This window comes from Diospyros lotus, chromosome 6 (genome assembly GCF_014633365.1).
Source record: "Diospyros lotus cultivar Yz01 chromosome 6, ASM1463336v1, whole genome shotgun sequence".
In the NCBI taxonomy this organism is placed as follows: Eukaryota; Viridiplantae; Streptophyta; class Magnoliopsida; order Ericales; family Ebenaceae; genus Diospyros; species Diospyros lotus.
Window position 1 is genome coordinate 142259 of NC_068343.1, and position 19072 is coordinate 161330.

At 36.4% G+C, this 19072-nt stretch overlaps 1 protein-coding gene across 1 annotated transcript in view; it reads left to right on the forward strand.

Moving 5' to 3' along the window:
- Positions 1–16931, forward strand: part of LOC127803326 (alpha-mannosidase At3g26720-like) — a 42041-nt gene extending 25110 nt beyond the window's left edge. Inside the window, exons 18-29 of the mRNA XM_052339456.1 lie at positions 24–83; positions 204–275; positions 6589–6636; positions 6726–6845; positions 7072–7137; positions 8029–8141; positions 8247–8331; positions 12243–12353; positions 12438–12533; positions 12677–12724; positions 16460–16528; positions 16600–16931. Of these exons, the coding sequence (XP_052195416.1) occupies positions 24–83; positions 204–275; positions 6589–6636; positions 6726–6845; positions 7072–7137; positions 8029–8141; positions 8247–8331; positions 12243–12353; positions 12438–12533; positions 12677–12724; positions 16460–16528; positions 16600–16815 (1104 nt within the window). The 3' untranslated portion in view covers positions 16816–16931. The remainder of the gene's footprint in view (positions 1–23; positions 84–203; positions 276–6588; positions 6637–6725; positions 6846–7071; positions 7138–8028; positions 8142–8246; positions 8332–12242; positions 12354–12437; positions 12534–12676; positions 12725–16459; positions 16529–16599) is intronic.
- The last annotated feature ends 2141 nt before the right edge of the window (positions 16932–19072 follow it).

Consider the following 19072-nt stretch of genomic DNA (forward strand, 5'->3'; position numbering starts at 1 on the left):
AAAGTTTTTCCTTGTGGTTGAAGGCTTCTGGGGCTTATATATTTCGTCCAAATGGTACATTCCCCATAAAACCTGAAGGCCAGGTGATCACTCTCTTCTATATCCTTGACTTATGTGGAGTTATGATAAAGACTATTACCATAATTGTGTTCCTTCATTAAGGTGTAGTTTTTCAACTAAATTGGTTTCTAATTTGTTTGCAGGCATCCTTAACTGTTATGCGGGGTCCACTCATGGATGAAGTACATCAACAGCTCACTCCATGGATATACCAGGTGGTAACAATCCAATGTAATATATAATTTATTTTGTAAATTTTCAACTTAATGTGGGCTTTTCTTTTATTCATTTTGGCTTCACCTACAAATTCCCCCTGCATCCTTTCCTTGTCTTGAGAAGCTAATATTTTTACATGTCATATCTTTACTTTATTTGCAATTCTGTCACTCAACTGAATTCAGTAACCATCTATTACAAGTAATTGGATTAGTTACTTGTGCACGCTGTTCTAGTTGATTCTATCAAAAATCTATCCTCACAATATTTGATGAGGTCATACCTTTTCTTATTGCTTTCATTCAAGTTCCCTATGGCTTTCTTCTATTTCTCTTAACACCCTCAATGTGGATCAAAAAGCCTGTCCTCATGGACACATTCATCTGCATTTCATTGCACATGATCATACCATCTTAAACAGCTTCCTTTCAATTTATCTGCAATTGGATCACCTTTGACTTCCTTGGCATTGGCAAATGCATTAATTTCTTACCTTATGTTCTTTCTTGTAATGTGATGCGTCTGTACAACAATCTCATTTCAAATATATATTAAGAAGTGGTTTGGAGACTTGAGTAGAACCTCACTTATGAGGAAGGGACAAAGAGACCAAACGCTGGGACTGACCCTCTTCCTTACCTGTACTTCCTTTAGAAGCTTTACTCTTAGTAGATAAAAATTATTTGCAATTGATGTGGAAGCCATGATAAGTGTCGAATCCTTAATGAACCATAGGCCCATTAGGGTCAAGCAAGCCTCTATATATATCACACCATGACAATAGCATATAATAACTAATGAATTGAACCATAACAATGTCAATTCCATGATAATTGAAAGACAAATTTGTAAGTATATGAAATCGTTCAAGTAATAAAATAGTGAATAAGATATCGTTTCCACAGGAATTGCATACTAATTACCAAAATTGTGTTAACCCTATTATTATTTAAACTATTCAGAAAAGCTGTAACTAAACTAAAGCTAAAGAAAATAGAACTAGTTAATTTAATTTCAACAAATCAATGAATATCTAGAAAAACCAATATTAATTAAACACTAGAGTATTTTGATTTCACTTAAACCAATCCTATTTAATTTATTTGACTGATAATCCAATTTTAATAATCTATGTAATGGTTGAATAACCCTAAAATAATTGATATTCTTTCCCATGTCATACCAAATATATTAATCAATGTTTATTAGTTATTTCCCAATAACAATAATAAATATCAAACAATTCATTAAGATCAATGGTTATTCAATTTAATTCCACACGAGTTAATTTACTTCCATTCCAACTGTCTTCTTATGGAGTTTCTTACCTAGATCAAATCATGAAACTTTCCTTCTGGTCTCATTCTATGATAACAAATTAATTAAATACTGGCCAAATATTTAAGAACTTTAAGAATAATGAGAAACTCTTTGCATAGATAAAGAAGATCAATTCAAATAAATATAAATTGTCAATGATTCAAGCTTCATCAAAAACCCTACAACAACAACATATCTAGCATTCATCCCACTATGTGGGGTCGGCTACATGAATTCTAGACTTCCATGTATTTCTGTCTTTTGTCATATCTTCATTTAGACCCATACACTTCATATCAAACTTTAATGTCTTTCTCAAAATCTTCTTGGGTCTGCCTCTATCTCATTTTTTGACTAATTGTTATTTAAGAAAATTCATTCATAGCACCATTAACGGGATCCATATAAAACAAATAATTAATTAATTAATTCTCCCTTCCCAGATCTGGAACCAGATCTGCTTCCTCCAACTTCAGCAACCCAGATCTGTTTCCATATCTGGTTGCTCCACTTCTGTTGCTTTCTGCCTGGCCTCCACTTCCACATGCCTCCTGCTTGCTTGCGCCACTGGCTCTGCCTGGCCTGCTGCATGCTGGGCTGCGTGCGCCTGCTACTGCTGCTGCCTCCTTCACCAGTTTTTTTCTTCTATCTTTCTTCTGCTTCTTTTATATTGATTCCTTTTATCTGTCTTCTCCTTTGCTTCCGTCATCTTCTCTTCCTTATCTTTCAACGCCTCCTGCCTGTTTGCGCCATTGGCTCTGCCTGGCCTGTGTGCGGCTGCTGCTGCTGTTGCTGCCGCCTCCACCATTTTTTTTCTTCCATCTTTCTTCTGCTTCTTTTATATTGATTCCTTTATCTGTCTTCTTCTTTGCTTCCGTCTTCTCCTCCTCCTTATCTTTCGATTTCTTCTCCTTGCTTTTCTTTATCTTCATCTTCCTGCTTTATCTCTTTCTTGATTTTATCTTCAATTAATAATATTAATTTTTAAATTACTATTGTTAATTACTTTATAATATTTTCTTTAAGACCCACTTATTTGCATTTATGTCCTTTGCTCCTTTCCTACAAAGGAAATTCAAATTGTGTAAGTTCCACATTAACTCATACTTTAAATAGGAAAAATAGCACCAACTTAAGACTGAAATTAGATAAAAATACATATAAAATTAAGCCCTATCAATAATAAACTGAATCAAAATTTGTACAAAAGAACAAACATGGGACCTACCAAAGCAAGATGACTAATCTATGCTGAATTGAACTGTACCGGGTTGCTTAAACTATCTGACGCATGGGTTCCAAATTGGCCCCCTGTATTTTGGCTTGAGGCCGATTTTAGCTACCAGGTCAAAGTACAAGTACCAATTTGGCACTTCACCGTTTTATATTTAACAGACTATAAACGATGTTGAATGCCATCTATGTGAAGGGCTAATGTGGACCTTTTGAAAGTAGGAAAACCAATTGGGCCCATAGGCCAAAGTAACAATATGGCACTTTGCCAAAAAAGACATATATTGTAAGGCCCCCACCCAAGTCCCCAAAGAACCAGAGCGGGTGCCCTACTAAAATAAAGACAACTTGATCAAGAAGAACCTGTCATGCATGCCACTGATAAATACCAAGGGAAAACTTGCCATCCCGGCATATAAAACAAAACCTCAACTTGCTACACAACAATTAATCTCTAGGCTTACATAGCCCAAGCATGCATAACATACATCTCTGGCACATTGGCATCAAAATAAACATAAACCATACAGACTCAAATAAACTAAAGAAAATACAATCTAGAAGCGACAAAATGCACAAAAAGAAACCCCCAGGCTGACAACTGCTAGGTCTGCATGGCCCTGTACACCGCCTAACCAAGTAGTCGAGAACTACTAGACCCGCCCACAACTGGGTCCTTGCCTTTACCTGGAATGAAGAGAAAACAAGGTGAGTTCAAATGACTCAGCAAGCTCATAAATAAAGGAAAGACGGATAGAGTAGGTACTAAGAGTAAACCTGCATCTCAAGTGCATAACAAACCGAAACTCATGCATAACATGCCATGCAATCTCATAAACTGACACAGGTACCAATTGCATAAGTAACAATGCACATATACAAGTTCTTGGGGTCCAAATAAGGAATGCACTAGCACCCAAGTCCTTATCACAAACCTGCTACTGCCTTGAAGGCAAACTGTACCTGTACTACGAGCCGAAGCTCGCCTGGGTGGGAGCGACCACACCCTCTGGCCTGCATAAGCGACCAAAATAAAAAGCTAGGCACGCCGGAGTGTCCTTAAATAAAAAGCTAGGCACGCCGAGCCGTCCTTAAGTTACTCGGTTCGAGAAAGCCCGACACCGTACAACTGTATTTCAAAACTGGCACCATGACAATGCAAATGCAACATATAAGGGTGGCGTAGTAGACCAAATAGGATACGAAGCCCCCATAAGCCAAGCATCCTGCTAAGCCTCGCCTAACTAGTAAAACACACGCCAAATACAAATGCTCGTGCCTACTAACTACAGATAAATATAACATGATCGTGTTACAAGTACTCAAGTGTAAATGAACCACACAAAATGCATTAACTCAACTTGAGTGTACATTTAGCACTTGGACGTGTCGTATGAGTTTAACTGGTTGGAACAGGGAAAGTAGTGCTATAAACCTATGCCCACTCCCTAAGGACACTGGCTAGCATCTAACCCAAATATACCTATCTTCATTCCAAATAGGAGAGATAGAGTGAACAAGCTCTCTAGAAACTCAACCAAGACACTGAACACGCTTACAGTAGCCCCTATTATCTTATGAAATTATACTTTTATATTATAGTAACTCATTGAGTTATTACATATAATACATAACTATTAATAACATATTATAATTTATATAACTTAATGAATTATGTCACACAACACATATTATTTACTAACATTATTATTATTATTATTATTATTATTATTATTATTATTATTATTAAGAAAGAAAGATAATAATAAAAATAACATTACCTGCTCCTTACTAATATTGTCTAAAACTATTATTATTTATTTAGTTATCTCAAATTGTACTTATAGACTTTAAGCAACATTTACACAAATGTATATATATATATATAAACACTTTATGCTCCCAATGCTCAAGGACGTGCTGCCTGCCACTTCCAACTTTCAACATACATTACAACCTTATATATATATATACATGGGTCACATTCCTTCTCCAACGAGAGTAATCACCAGGAGCTAAAATTTGTGTAAACTAATATGCTAACAATATTAATAATTATTTACTACTAATTATCTTATCTTTACAACAACAATAACTTTAACAATAACAATATTAATATAAAACAAAACACACCCAGTGAACACACACACGGTATTACACTCACACACCTACACTGTGGAGCATCTTCTACACCCAACCAAGGCTCCTACTCACTACTGCCCCTACACATTTACACACTTACACAGCTCCTTGCACTCCCGGCTGCACTACCTCAAACCTCAAACACTTGGATAATCACACACCCACACACACACAGTAAATTCCTTCCCCCACGAACCCGATGCTGCCCACTGCACATATATATATATATATATATAAATATATACATACTCGGGAACATTGGAGGAGCAATAAGGAAGGAAAAAGGGACCTGCTCACTCTCAGCCAATGACCTCTGCTTTGGCTTTAAACACACTGAACGCACGCACACAGCACTGCACTCACGGTCCAAATGCCAAATACACCCACCCACGGTGTACTTACTGTGCTCAATATATATATATATATTATATATAGTTACAAATAGCTTCAAGGTGCAATAGTAATTGACATTCACCTTAGACCCTACATACCCACTATAACAGCTATTCAGGGTAGAGAAGAAGGGGAAGAAGCTTGCAGATACTTGGCCGACCTGCTCACACACCTTTATACATATATATCTATATGCAGCGAACTACACGGTTTCACAGGAACACCCACACACTGCTAGATTGATTACGATAAATCAAGGGGGAAGGGAGGCTTGCCTGAGAAAGCTCGCTGGAATCAACAAGCAGCCGCGATTCCCCTGATTTTTCTTCTTCTTCTTCGCTGCTGCTACTCCCTCTGCTTCCTCTATTCTTCGCTGGCTCCTTCTTCTACACAATGGCCGAGCTCTAATCTCTCTCTCTCTCTCTCAACCTCCACTAACCCACCGCCTCAATCGGCTTCACGAAGTGGCTTAGGGACTTGCGTGGGCAACAAAAGCTGCTTGGAACCTTTCAACTAATAATAATAATAATAATTGTAATAACAAGAATAAATAAATTTGGGTCATTACATATATAATATGTATGAGTCGAAACTTATTGAATAGATAGCATATGCTATGACAGAGTTGGGACAAGCAATATGCACAAGTTTTTATACAATAAATCTCTTCTTTGGGGATCATGCAAGAAAATTTATTTATTTTTATTTTAAAACAATAAAATTCTACTTCAGGAAAATTCTTTCCTTTTTCAAAAAAAAAAAATCTTTTCATTTCCATATCTGATCAAAAAATCAATACTTTCTACACTAAGAAGAAGGATTCCACATAATCTGTGGCAAGGTAAATAACCAATCCACATGTGTTGGCTAACACACAGGCAACACCCTTGTTAGCTGGGGTCAGATTAAGGTGCACAAAGGCTAATGTCTATTTCCATTAGCTACAATATTTTGTCAAGGGTTCTTCCAAAACTGTTATTACTGGAAAAATCCAAGTATCAATCAATGCTCAATAGTACTGATAATCCAATTCATAGCGAACAATCCAATGCATCATACAATAAAATGCATAGTAATGTCGCATAATTAATGTTCATACTTCATAGAAAACAGGAATAACAAAGGGCTTATCCCTGACTAGTAATTATTCACTGTAGTTTGAGGCTCATAAGTTTTGTCTATGTTGTCACCATAAACTCTTAACAAAAAACTGCATGGGTGCAGGTCACCAGGGTATTCAAGGGAAAGGAACATGCTGAAATTGAGTTCAATGTAAGTTTGCATGACATTATTTGGTACAGTTAACAACGAAATTTCCAGAGGCCAAGGTTTTGTTACTGACTTAATATGCTGAAATCTAGATTGGGCCTATCCCTGTGGATGATGGAGTTGGTAAAGAGATAACAACTCAAATCACAACTGCCATGATGACCAACAAAACCTTCTATACAGATTCTAATGGGCGAGACTTCATTAAAAGGGTATGCCAATTCTTTGGTTGATGCCGTTCTTGCAAGTTTTTTCATTAATTTTAATGATCATTATTTTGAATTGGTGGTGAGCTGAGACCTTCAAAAAGTTAGTTCAGTGTCCTCATATTTCTGCTAGCATCTCTTGATTACTTCTCTTTGTGAGTGATGTAGAAAGAGCTGTAAATTTCAGAACAGCTGATAGCAGGAAGATTTTGACTAAAAATCTGTTTTGCAGGTTCGAGATTACAGAGAAGACTGGGACCTTCAAGTGAACCAACCTGTTGCTGGAAATTATTACCCTGTATGTCCGCCATTTATCAAATGTATATTTCAATTTGAACCCTCCCAAGAAAAATAAAAGAAACAAACAAAAACAGACAGATGACAAGGAAGTTAAAGCTCATTTTTCCAAGTGGCCATGATTAGTTTCTGCATGATATGACTCCTTGCCATTAAGCAGGAGAAATAACTTTAGAAGCCTCAATGCAAGTCTTTTATCACTATTAATTCTAGTAATTTCTTCTGTAGGAACATATGCTGAGTTCAATACATTCATTTGTTTATTCTATTTTACTCTAAACATGTGGCAGTATGTCACTTTGAGCATGTTACTCACAGAACTAAGGCAGGATGGTTACAGCAGAAAAGTGTATCCAAGTTTTATGCAATTGTAAAATCTCAATAAAGCTAAAAGGAAAATTTTATTGAACAACTATAAGACCAACTTTGTTGTATGGGATGGAATGTGGGACAGTAAATCAAAAATATGAGCACAACATAGACGAGGGTATCAATGGATGTCCAGCGATACAAAGAATAGATAGAATTAGAATGAGGTTCTTATAATAAGGTTGAAGTGGCTCTTATTAAAGATGAGATGTTAAATGCCATTAAGATGATTTGGTAATGTGAAAAGTAGATGGAAAAATGTTCTTATGAGAAAGTTAATGAAACAGAAGAAGTTTTTAACAAAAGAGAGAGAGGACCAAGAAAGACAACCTCATCTAGTGGGATTAATGTTTGATATGTTGTTGTTTTGTCACTCCGAGAATATTATTTATTTTCTGTTCTAAATACACGGATATATAATTTTAGGGTTAGTGTGCAATTTCATAGTTATTTTTTTCCCTTAAACTCTCTATCTCTCTCCAGTGTGTGTGATCATCAGTCCAACTGTTTTCCCTTCTCTCAGATCAATCTAGGAATTTACATCACGGATGAAAGCAGAGAACTTTCAGTGTTGGTAGACCGTGCAGTGGGTGGATCCAGTTTGGTGGATGGTCAAATAGAGCTGATGCTCCATAGGTTTTCTCTATCTCTTCTATTAAATCAAATTGTCATCACTTAAAAACTTCTAATTTGATTTGTGCATTTCCTGGATCTCTGTTATATGTCTCTTTTACTATATAGGAGACTGCTTCATGATGATTCTAGAGGTGTTGGTGAGGCGCTAAATGAAGAAGTTTGTGTCCTCGATGAATGCAAAGGTTTGGTGGTAAGCATTTGTTACCAACTGCATATATGACATGAGAATCTTTTAGTTTATTTTAAATTCCCTGTTACTTTAAGATCACCAAAAGGAAAAAACTTTCTGGTGTTGGTTTCTATTTATATACCGTCACCTCCCATGCCATTAACTTGTACTGAAAAAAATTCGTGTAATGCCCTGAGCCTTTCTGTTTACTGAAGTGCAAGCACATTTACTTTTTCCTTCTGATGGTTGTTCCAATTTTAGTTGGACAACGTATGATGAGAAATAAAAAATATGTGAAGATATTTCCCAAGTGGGAGGAAGGGACCTTGCCTGTCTCTCCTCTTGCTCAGTGTCAGATCATTAAGTTCTTGTGCATCTGTTGTGTTTGGCTTATATTACCTGTATATTCCCAAATTTTTCTGGCATATTTATTTGTACTTGGTAACACATATCAAGGTTTCTGTTCTTTTTTCCCCTTGTGGTCTGGGAGTTTTATTTCATTTCCCTTTGTCTTCCTCTGGTTATTTCTTGGATGAGCTTTTGTAGCTTCAGCTTTGTGAAGCAGAAGTGAGGGACTAGTTAAAAAATCAGGAGATGAGAAGAAGAGATGAAGAAGATATCTGAGAGAGGAGAGGGGGAGAAGAAAAAGAAATAGAGGAAGAGAGAGCAGAGAATACTGAGAGAAGAAAAGAGAATCCTAATTCTAGATATTCAGTATGAATCTAAACATGAGTATTCCTCTTGATTGTTCTCCTATTTATACAGAATTTAATCCTACTAGAAATTTAATAACTGAAATTCTAAATATCTGAAAATAAAAGATAAAATAAACCTTATTTTCTTTATACAGAATTTAATCCTATTTCTAATCTATCTTCCCTTTGATCTCTATCAATTCTCCCCCTGTTACAAAGATTCTTCCTCGAGCTTTTGCCAATTTTCACCATTGACAATACTCTTCATTTCTATGATTCTCCTTGGCTGAGTAGAACTCTCCTGGAATGAAGTGCCAGTACTCGAACCATCCAGGATTGAAGAAAATGGATCTTCTCTTCAAAAATTTCTTACGGTGATGATGTCAACTTCAGATTATGAAGGGGTCAACTAGTTGTTGGTTGATGCTGCTGTTTGGAGAGGGTTTGAACATGATTTTTTTTCTCATTTTCTCTTGCTAAAATCTATTGCAATTTCTGTGAGTGATTTGTGAGATGCTGCAATTAATGATCTGCTTGTGCTTCCTATGATATTGTGCTGGAGAAATGACCAATGAGTTGATGCTGAAAAAGTTCTGGCAGAAGCTTTCCAGCAAGCTTGTGGGTTTTATGTCTTGCAGATGGTTGTGGCCTGAAGGGGGCATGCTTCACGGTGGTAATGATGGATGGTAGATAGAGAGACTACTGTTGCTGAAATTTTCTGAGTTGGTTGCTGTCAATAGCTATTAAGTATGGTGCTTGAAAGCTGTAGAACAGTTGGATTTGCAGTGGATTTCAAATATGGATTAAGTGTTAGTCTCTAATACTGATTTATGTAGCAAAAGAGTGAATTTAGACGCTGATACGGAGTTGACGTAGTGAGAAGAAGAAGAAGAAGAGCGTTGAATAGAGCAGTAAATGGGACATGCAGAAGTAAATTAGAATTATCTAAGAAGAAGAAACCAGATAAGGTATGGATGAAGTGGAGAAGAGAGTAGAGAGAAATGAGAGAGCAGTAAATGGGACATCATTTAATCAAGGGAACCATAATATTCAATAGTTAATTCAAACCCCAGTAAATATCTCAATGAGCAGTAGCTATCAATGTCCAAGGGGACCTAGTAATTTCCTTGGGATCTACCCCTAAGTACCCAGTGGAGCATGACCAGAATAATCAGTTCATCTCCTCCCATTGAGAAACTAAAATTCCCATGGCATCGTACAGTTAACTGAGTTTTAGTTGGCCAAGTAACCCCTGGACTTCCCCAATGGTTCCAAAATGATTTATATTCACATGCTAACACCATTTAACAAACTTTTCAAAACAATTTTTACAAATCCCCATTCCCAGTTTTTTTTCAAATCAATAGCTCTTGTTTATCGAGTGACAATTGAGAACGTATATCATGTTAAAACAACTTTTGAGTCAAGCATGGGAATAATTTTTGAAACATATACTATTGCAAAAATAACCACTCACCTAACCACTTTGTAGAGAAAATCCACAAATATCCAGCTACTATGCTTCTTATTGATTCTCATAGCTAAAAGTTTGATGATTTAATCATTCTCTAAGCTTGTATTTATAAGCTTCTCAGGGTTCATCCATTTTGGATTCAATTTCCCCTTTTATTTCCAATTCTCCAATTAATCATAATCCTTGTCAAATCCCAATCAAATAATACATAGGTCTTTCTTCTAATTTATCCTCAAAATCTACATCTAACCCTAATCCCTCTTCAACAAGGAATTAGTTTGCCTCCAAACTTTAGATGAATAATTTCCTTTTCTACAAGTAATTAATCCTAATCCTTATCCTTCTCAAATCATATTAAAGCAGTATACATACATGTTTCTGATTTATCTCTCAATTACCCCTTAGAGTCAATCCTAATCCTTCTCAAATTCTCTTCCAATAATATATATTATTATGATTTTTATTTATCACAGACTTAATCAAGTTTATCCTCAATTCAAAACTCCAGCCCCATTTAAATCCCTCCACAACTATGATAATCCCTATCATTTCAATCTCCATATAGAATCTAATCTCATTCCCAATTTCTTCAAAATTATAATTAAATTATCCTAATCTGCTATGGCATTAGAAATCCTACATTCTCTTGAATTTATCTCCTTCTAAAAATTTGGGTGTTACAGAGTAGGAGAGAATCCAGATTTTGTATATTAAATTAATCAAAACATGAGTATATATTCCTCTTGATTGTTTTAGAGCAACATAATCATACTAGAAATTTAACAACTAGTTTTAATGACTATAATTTTAAATATTTGAAAATAAAAGGTCATCCCCAGTGCAGATATTAAAAATATCTAGTGTTTTCAGATAGTTTTATATATCTGAAAATAAAAGATAAAATAAGCCTAATCTTTATTTTGGGTATAAAATAAACCCATTCCTAACTTATTTGGAGTTCTGCTATTCTTTCTTTTTCTTCAAAATATATATATTTATGCCTTGAATTGTAACACTTTCTTTTGGTGTATAAGGTTCACCCCCTTTTGGTGTTGCTCTGTTTATCCCCTCCCCCCCCCCCCCCCCCCAAAAAAAAAAAAAAACAAATGTTCTGTCATAACTAAACAAATGCAAAGATCTTTTTGAGCTTAACTTCTGATTTAATAGTTTTTGAAATACATATCAGAAAGGTATGACAGCATCTGGGTTCAACTTATTTCTTTACTTACTCTTTTATCAAGATAGAGAGAATTCTTTGATTCTGTAGGGGTGTGTTGCGTAATGCACATGTAACTTGACTATGACGAGTGAGCCTTTTGTGGAGTTTAAGCTGCTGAAGGAGGCGGGAGGGCAGGAAAGAGTTTTAGCAGAAGTGGTCTAAAAATATTTGCTTGAGGTGTTTTCTACCACTGATTAGATTATTAATGGATAGAAATATCAAAAAGGCTCCAAAGTATGGAATAAATATGGATCCTTGTTGTAAATAATCTCAAATTTTTGGTAGATCAGCCGATGCTAAATATGTCAAAAATCCTTCTGGTCTGGTGGTTTTTCTTTTTTGGCTTTGTCTTCAATGATGCTGTTTACAGTGTCAAATTATTACATTTCGATAGAGTTCAAATTACTTCATTGTTGATCTTATTGATTACCATCATTATTGCACTTGAGGATTTTATGGTTTGGATACAATTTGTAATTTTAGTTTTTTTTGAAATATTGACTGGTTTTAGTTTCCTCCTATCTTATTTAGCTGTGTTTTGCAGATTCAAGGAAAATTTTATATTAGAATAGATCCTTTAGGAGATGGTGCCAAGTGGCGCCGAACATTTGGCCAAGAGATATATTCACCACTTCTTCTAGCATTCACCGAGCAGGTAAAAAAAGTACTTGAAATTTGACTCTTTGCGTTGTGTGGCTGTATTTCCTTCAATGATTAATGATTTTTTCTTTTGCTGCAGGATGGAAATAATTGGACAAATTCCCACATATCAACATTTTCTGGGGTTGATCCTTCCTATAGTTTACCAAACAACATTGCAGTGATAACTCTCCAGGTATGTAGGGGATACAGGACACAGCACTCAACAAATATTGTCCTGAAGGGATCTTGATTGAGAGCTGCATGCAGTTTCCTGGAAGATTTAGCTCTGTTACTTTCCTAATCAATTGAGAACTTCTTTTGCCCACAACACTGCAGGAACTTGAAAATGGTAGAGTGCTTCTTCGGTTAGCTCATCTATATGAGGTAGTCTCTTCTACTTCTTGATTTTCTAGAATTATGGATCTTGCTTGCATGCATACTGACTTGCTTGTACTTATCAACCAAGAATCAAAGTGCACGAATGACATCCTTCTGAGAAATCACTAGTTATATAGCAATATAAAGGATTACATTTTGAAGTCAGAACTGTTCTCTTGCATCAAATATGCAGAGATCTTGAGGCTAGAATTTGAGTATTGTGGTAGGCTTCAGAATTTCAACTAGTCTTCAAGAACTTCCATCTGGGTATTTGCTAAATCCATGGACATTCTGGCTATATCAATGCATGGTGCATAATTAGAGTGTACTGGGCAGGAAATACCGTACTCTACTGTCATCCTTGTTGGGGAAAATTGTTCTGCACATCACATTCCAGAACTAAAATCATTTGTGCCCCCCACATCATCGTCGTCATCATCAGAAACATTAAGCTTACTACATAGGGTTGGTGTCACAGCCCAATACTGGGAGTCCTGATTGGCATGGATCCCAAGGAAGGCAATAGGTCCCCCCCGGCACCTGCAAGCCTCTGAAACCAACACATATCAAAACATGCTTGACTCAAAAATGCATTTCCAGCCTACACGCCATGCTTACAATGTTGATTAAGAACCCCTCTTTTCTTCAGTTCTTGCTTCCACTTCAGCAGAACCTGTTCCCTTAAGATTACCTCCTCTTCTCCTCCCTTTTTTCTACAGAACTTTTGTCTTTTTCTCTCCCTGACTTGCTTTGTTTTGGGACAACTGGTGTAGAGGCCTATTTATAGCTTTTCCAAGCCAGTGAAGCAGCTTGATAAATGGCAACTCCCAATATGCAGCCTCCTAACCCCACTCTTTCGGAATTCCTTTTTCTTGACACCTCACCACCTGCTTCAGCATTCCCAAGCCAGCACAACAGCCTCTAGAAGCCACTCATTCCTCCCAGAATGCAAGAGAATCCTTGTTGAAATGCTGGAGGTCCTACTAATCACACTTAATTAACTTCAGTCACTTCATTAGCTCAAAATCACAAGCTTAAAAAACCTTAAATCAAATTTCATTAAATTCATATTTTTCAAATCATCTCATTATGTTCTTTAACATATCTAACCAAATTTAACTTACCTGAACAAACTAAAACCAAATTTATATTTTTAGAATCATCTCATTATGTTCATTAACATATCTAAAATGCAGATATTCTCAATCATTCATTTAATCCCCCAAGTTTGAGCTCAAAGTCAGCTTCATAGCTGGAATAGTTCACCTGTTTCAACAGTCAATCAAACAATCAGCTTTTAATCAACTGTCAACTCTAATAATGCATTTCTTCCTACACTCGAGCCTCACAATCAGCTTATGCTCAGCTGCCTATCTTATTAAGGGACAGTCCACCCCTTAAGTTGACTTTGAGTAGATGGATGGCTTCCTCCAGCCATGTTTCTTCATAACCGAGCTCCTTCGTCAGCTATCAGCCCTTCCCTTAATTTCACTTTCTTCATTATTCCTCAAATACAATATGAGTTATTACACTACATTCCTCATACAATTCTCTCTTAAGTACTAAAATTTATATCCAAACTCCATCAATATTTTATTGTCATCACCAACCTGTTTTGTCTCTTGAAGGCAAATTGTATTCATTCTTGTCTTGATCATCACACTCCACTTCCCTGGATTTTCCCGTGACTAGTTCTACTTCCACTTCCACGATCTAATTCTCAGCTTTTGGAACTAGATGAACTCTTTAGTTTGCATTTATCCATGAAGATATGAGAATCCTTGCAAATTTAATACTACATCTAGGCACCAATCCAAGAGCCACAGCTCATTTTTCATTGCACTCGGGCAATACATGTCATAAAGGAGGGTTACGCTTGCAATGATTTAATACTTTTATCTAGAATTCACAGTGAGAATTTTTACCTTGCTTCTCTCCCCTAGGTTCAGTCTCCAGTTGTGAATTCTAAAGATAAATCTATAACGGGATAAATCTAATTTAATCTAAAACTTAAATTGATCTGATCTGATTTGTTGATTATTTCTAACCCCCCCTCTCAAATTCAAGTTGTTCTCACTTGAGTTTGTCAACAATAATCGAAAACTTGGAATTTGAAGTCTGGGGTTTGAAAAGTCTAAAATCTAAAGAGGACTTCTAACGGTGTCACAGAATACCATGAAGCAAGAATAGAGATCTAATGAGGAATTCCAGTGGTATCATAATACCATGAATTCAAAGCATGGATCAAAAGAGAATTTTCATTGGTATCCGAACACCATGAGTCAAACTTGCCACAGGAAAATTGTGGCCAGAACAGATATCACATGAGAGAGAGAGAGAGAGAGAGAGAGAGAAAATTAGAGATAGAAAACAGGATAATCAAGATATAAAATCAGAAAAATCCAACAGATAAGCTACGGGATTCAGGCAATAAAAATGGAGATAGTTGAAAATAAAATCAGGATAATCAGGGGAGGAACCGGAAATATGAGGGAAATCAGGGTAAAACCAAAATTCAGTGGCAAGAAGGTTCCATCTCTTCTTCACAGACGGCAAAGATGGCAGAAACCAGAGAGGCAACTGGGTCTTCTACAGTGAAGACTGCAGCGGAGAAGGGCTGAGACACGGCGTTGGGGGGGTCACGGTGGTGAACACTGTCAAGTTGAAGGAAATTGTGGGACTCAAAGCTAGAATCTTGCAGCTGCAGTCAATGACTGAACAGGAATCTCACAGAGAAGAACCAGTGACAAGAACAAGATCTGTAACGAGTGGAGTTTGGGCTCTGGGAAGAGGCTGGGTCTCCCGGCGGGGTTTTTGCAATGAGTCAAAAGGGTCTTCACATACCAGCGGCTTGGAGGCTAGCAGCGGCAAGAGGCTGTGCAGTATCTGGTGAAGGCAGTGCTAACTAAGCACAGTGATGCAGTCGGAAACTGGGATCATTGGCAGAAAGAATAACCACAACAAAAAAGAAAATCAGAAAATCAAATATTTTTGGTAAAAACCGGAACCAAGACGAAGACAATACTGAGTTATCTAGAGATATGGATCACACATAATTCAGAACAAAGATTAACAAGGCTTTGATGCCATGTTAAACACAAGGGATTCAACACAACACAATAAAACTGTATTGAATTGAATGTTATTATAGGGTTATGTACACGGTATTTATAGACTACTCAAGATAAATATAAACCTAAACAAACTCAATCAAGAGTTGAATTCTAAAGATAGATCTCTAATGATAAACAAAGAACGTGATAAATCTAATTATTCTAAAACTTAGGCTAATCAGATCAGATATGATTTGTTAATCTGATATGATTTGTTAATTATACACTTTCAACACTCAAAATTTTGAGACTCTCACTTAAAATGTACAGGTGGAGTTAATTTGGCCCCAATCTTTTTTATTTTTTCATGGCAACTTATCATTAGTAGTAGCTTCAAATGACTATATGTAGGGTTTAAAAATGATGGGGAGCATTGTAAGAGGGCTTAGACAAATGTTTCTCAAAGACTTTTACTTTTTAGAGTCCTTAAATGCAACTGTAGCATTGTTTGAACAAGATTTATAGGCCAAATTGTATCCCATCTGATAATGTTTGTTATCGGTTGGTAATGGAAAGGAAGTGCTGTATTTTCATATAGCTGCTCTTATCAGTTTTAGTTCTCTCTATGATCACGTTTTCCATCCATGTAAAATGGTCCATTCTGATGTGGTTGCTGATAAATGTGAAGACAGCGGAGGACAAAGACTATTCTGAAATGACAAGTGTGGATCTGAAGAAGTTGTTCCCAACCAAAAAGGTAAAGGCTATTCATATACAGCTCTTCCCTGACCTGAAATGGTGATTCTTACTTGCTTCATATTATTTCAGATCCACAAAGTGACAGAAATGAGTTTGTCTGCCAATCAAGGGAGAGCCGAAATGGAGGCAAAGAGACTCGTTTGGAAAGTAGGAGGCACTTCAGAGGAGACAAAGGTATCAAGGGGAGGGCCTGTTGATCCTGTAAAACTGGTGGTTGAACTTGCCCCAATGGAAATCCGTACCCTTCTAATTGACTTTGATTACCTCAAAATGTTTGGTTCTTAAAAAAGTAAAATGTTCAGGGCTCGCAACATTTTGTGCTTTGTATCTTCCGAATGTAGTTGATCATTGCATCTGAGCAAGATTGTTCTTTGTGGAATGTGGAAACAACATTGTGGATTTGAATGGTTGCGCGCGTCTTACCACCTACACGGTTATCTGCTTTCATTGCTGGATTATCCGTTCTAGGTCGATTCTAAATCTTGGGAGATGATAAGTAAGAGAGTGAAAGTTCGGTTTATTCAAATTAATCGAATCGAACTAACCAAATTGATTGGTTTGGTTCAAGGTTTTTTTACCTTCGCTCGGCCCTTACCTTTTGTCTCCGACTCTCCAACGATCCCATCACTCCCTTTGATGTCAACCCTTCTTCTCTACCTTATGTTGATGGCAGACAACTCTATTCCCATTGGCCATCACTCCAACATTTCTCTCTCCCTTTGATTTGCACCATTTTGCTTGCTTGGCAACGCGATCTCGACAGCCATCGTCGCCTCAAATTGCATCTATTTCTTTAAGATATTCACAGTATATAGGCTTGGTTCCTTCGATAAGTTTTTTAACAATTTTTTTGTGACTGAGTACAACAACATATCCAATCTTTATTCCACTATGTGGGGTCGGCTACATGAATTCTAGACTTTCATGTATTTCTATCTTTTGTCATATCTTCATTGAGATCCATACACTTCATATCAAACTTTAATGTCTCCCTCAAAGTCTTCTTAGGTCTGCCTCTACATCTTTTTTTGATTAATTGTTCCATTTCATCAACTCTCCTCACAGGAGCGTCTCTTGGTCTCCTTCTCACATGACCAAACCATCTTAGTCTAGTCTCTCTCATCTTCTCCTCTATTGGCACTATTCCTATCTTATTACGAATAACTTCATTCTAATTTTATCTTTTCTTGTATGGCCGCACATCCATCTTAACATCCTCATCTTCGTTACACTCATCTTTTGCTCATGTTGGTATTTGACTACCTAATATTCTGAGCCGTACAACAAAACTGGTCTTATAGCTGTCCTATAGAATTTTCTTTTCAATTTTAATGGGATTTTATCATCACATAACATTCCTGGTGCATTTCTCCATTTTAGCTAACCTGCATTAATTCTATGTGTGACATCCTCGTGAATTTCTCCATCTTTTTGAATCACTGATCCCAAATATCGAAAATGATCTTTTCTTTGTAAGATTTGGTCTTCCAATTTTATTATAACATCCTCCACTCTTGCATTCTTACTAAATTTACATTCCATATATTATGTTTTCTTTCTACTTAATTTAAATTCCTTAGATTCTAAATTGTTTCTCCATAACTCAAGCTTAGTGTCCACTCTTTCTTTTGTTTCATTCACCAACACTATGTCGTCTGCAAATAGCATACACCATGGCACATCTATCTGAATATCTTTAGTGAGTTCATCCATTACTAAAGCAAATAAGTATGGACTTAGTGCAGAACCTTGATGCAATCCTATTGTAATTTTAAACAGTTCAGTATCCTCTCCGCATGTTCTGACCCTTGTCTTTGCACCATGATACATGTCCTTAAGGGCTTGTATATAGGCTATTTGGACTCCTTTTTTCTCTAAAATATTCTATAATACTTCTCTATGGACCTTATCATAGGCCTTTTCTAGATAAACACCATATGTAGGTCCTTCTGATGATCCCAATACCTTTCCATTAGGCGCCTCAGTAGGTATATAGCTTCCATTGTTGATCTACCAGGCATGAAACCAAACTGATTTTTTGAGATCTCTGTTTCTTTTTTGAGTCTCTGCTCTATTACTCTCTCCCAAAGTTTCATGGTATGGCTCATTAACTTAATTCCTCTGTAATTTTCACAGTTTTGAACATCTCATTTGTTCTTATATATAGGGACCAAAGTACTCTTCCTTCACCCATCTGGCATCTTTTTTTATTTAAGATTCGCGTTAAATAATTTTGTTAGCCAGGAGATACCCTCTTCTCTCATGCATTTTTATGCTTCTATTGGTATATTATCCGGTCCCACCGCCTTATGATTTTTCATCTTTTTTAATGCTTGCCTTATTTCATTTGAACTTATGCGTCGATAAAATGTATAACTCACATTCCCTTCGGAGTTACTAAGATGTCCCAACCTAACTCTTGTGTCGCCATCATCATTGAATAATTTTGTGAAATACTCCTTCCATCTCTCCTTAATCGTTCCCTCATTCATTAATACATTTTGATTTTCATCTTTTATGCATTTCACTTGATTTAAATCCC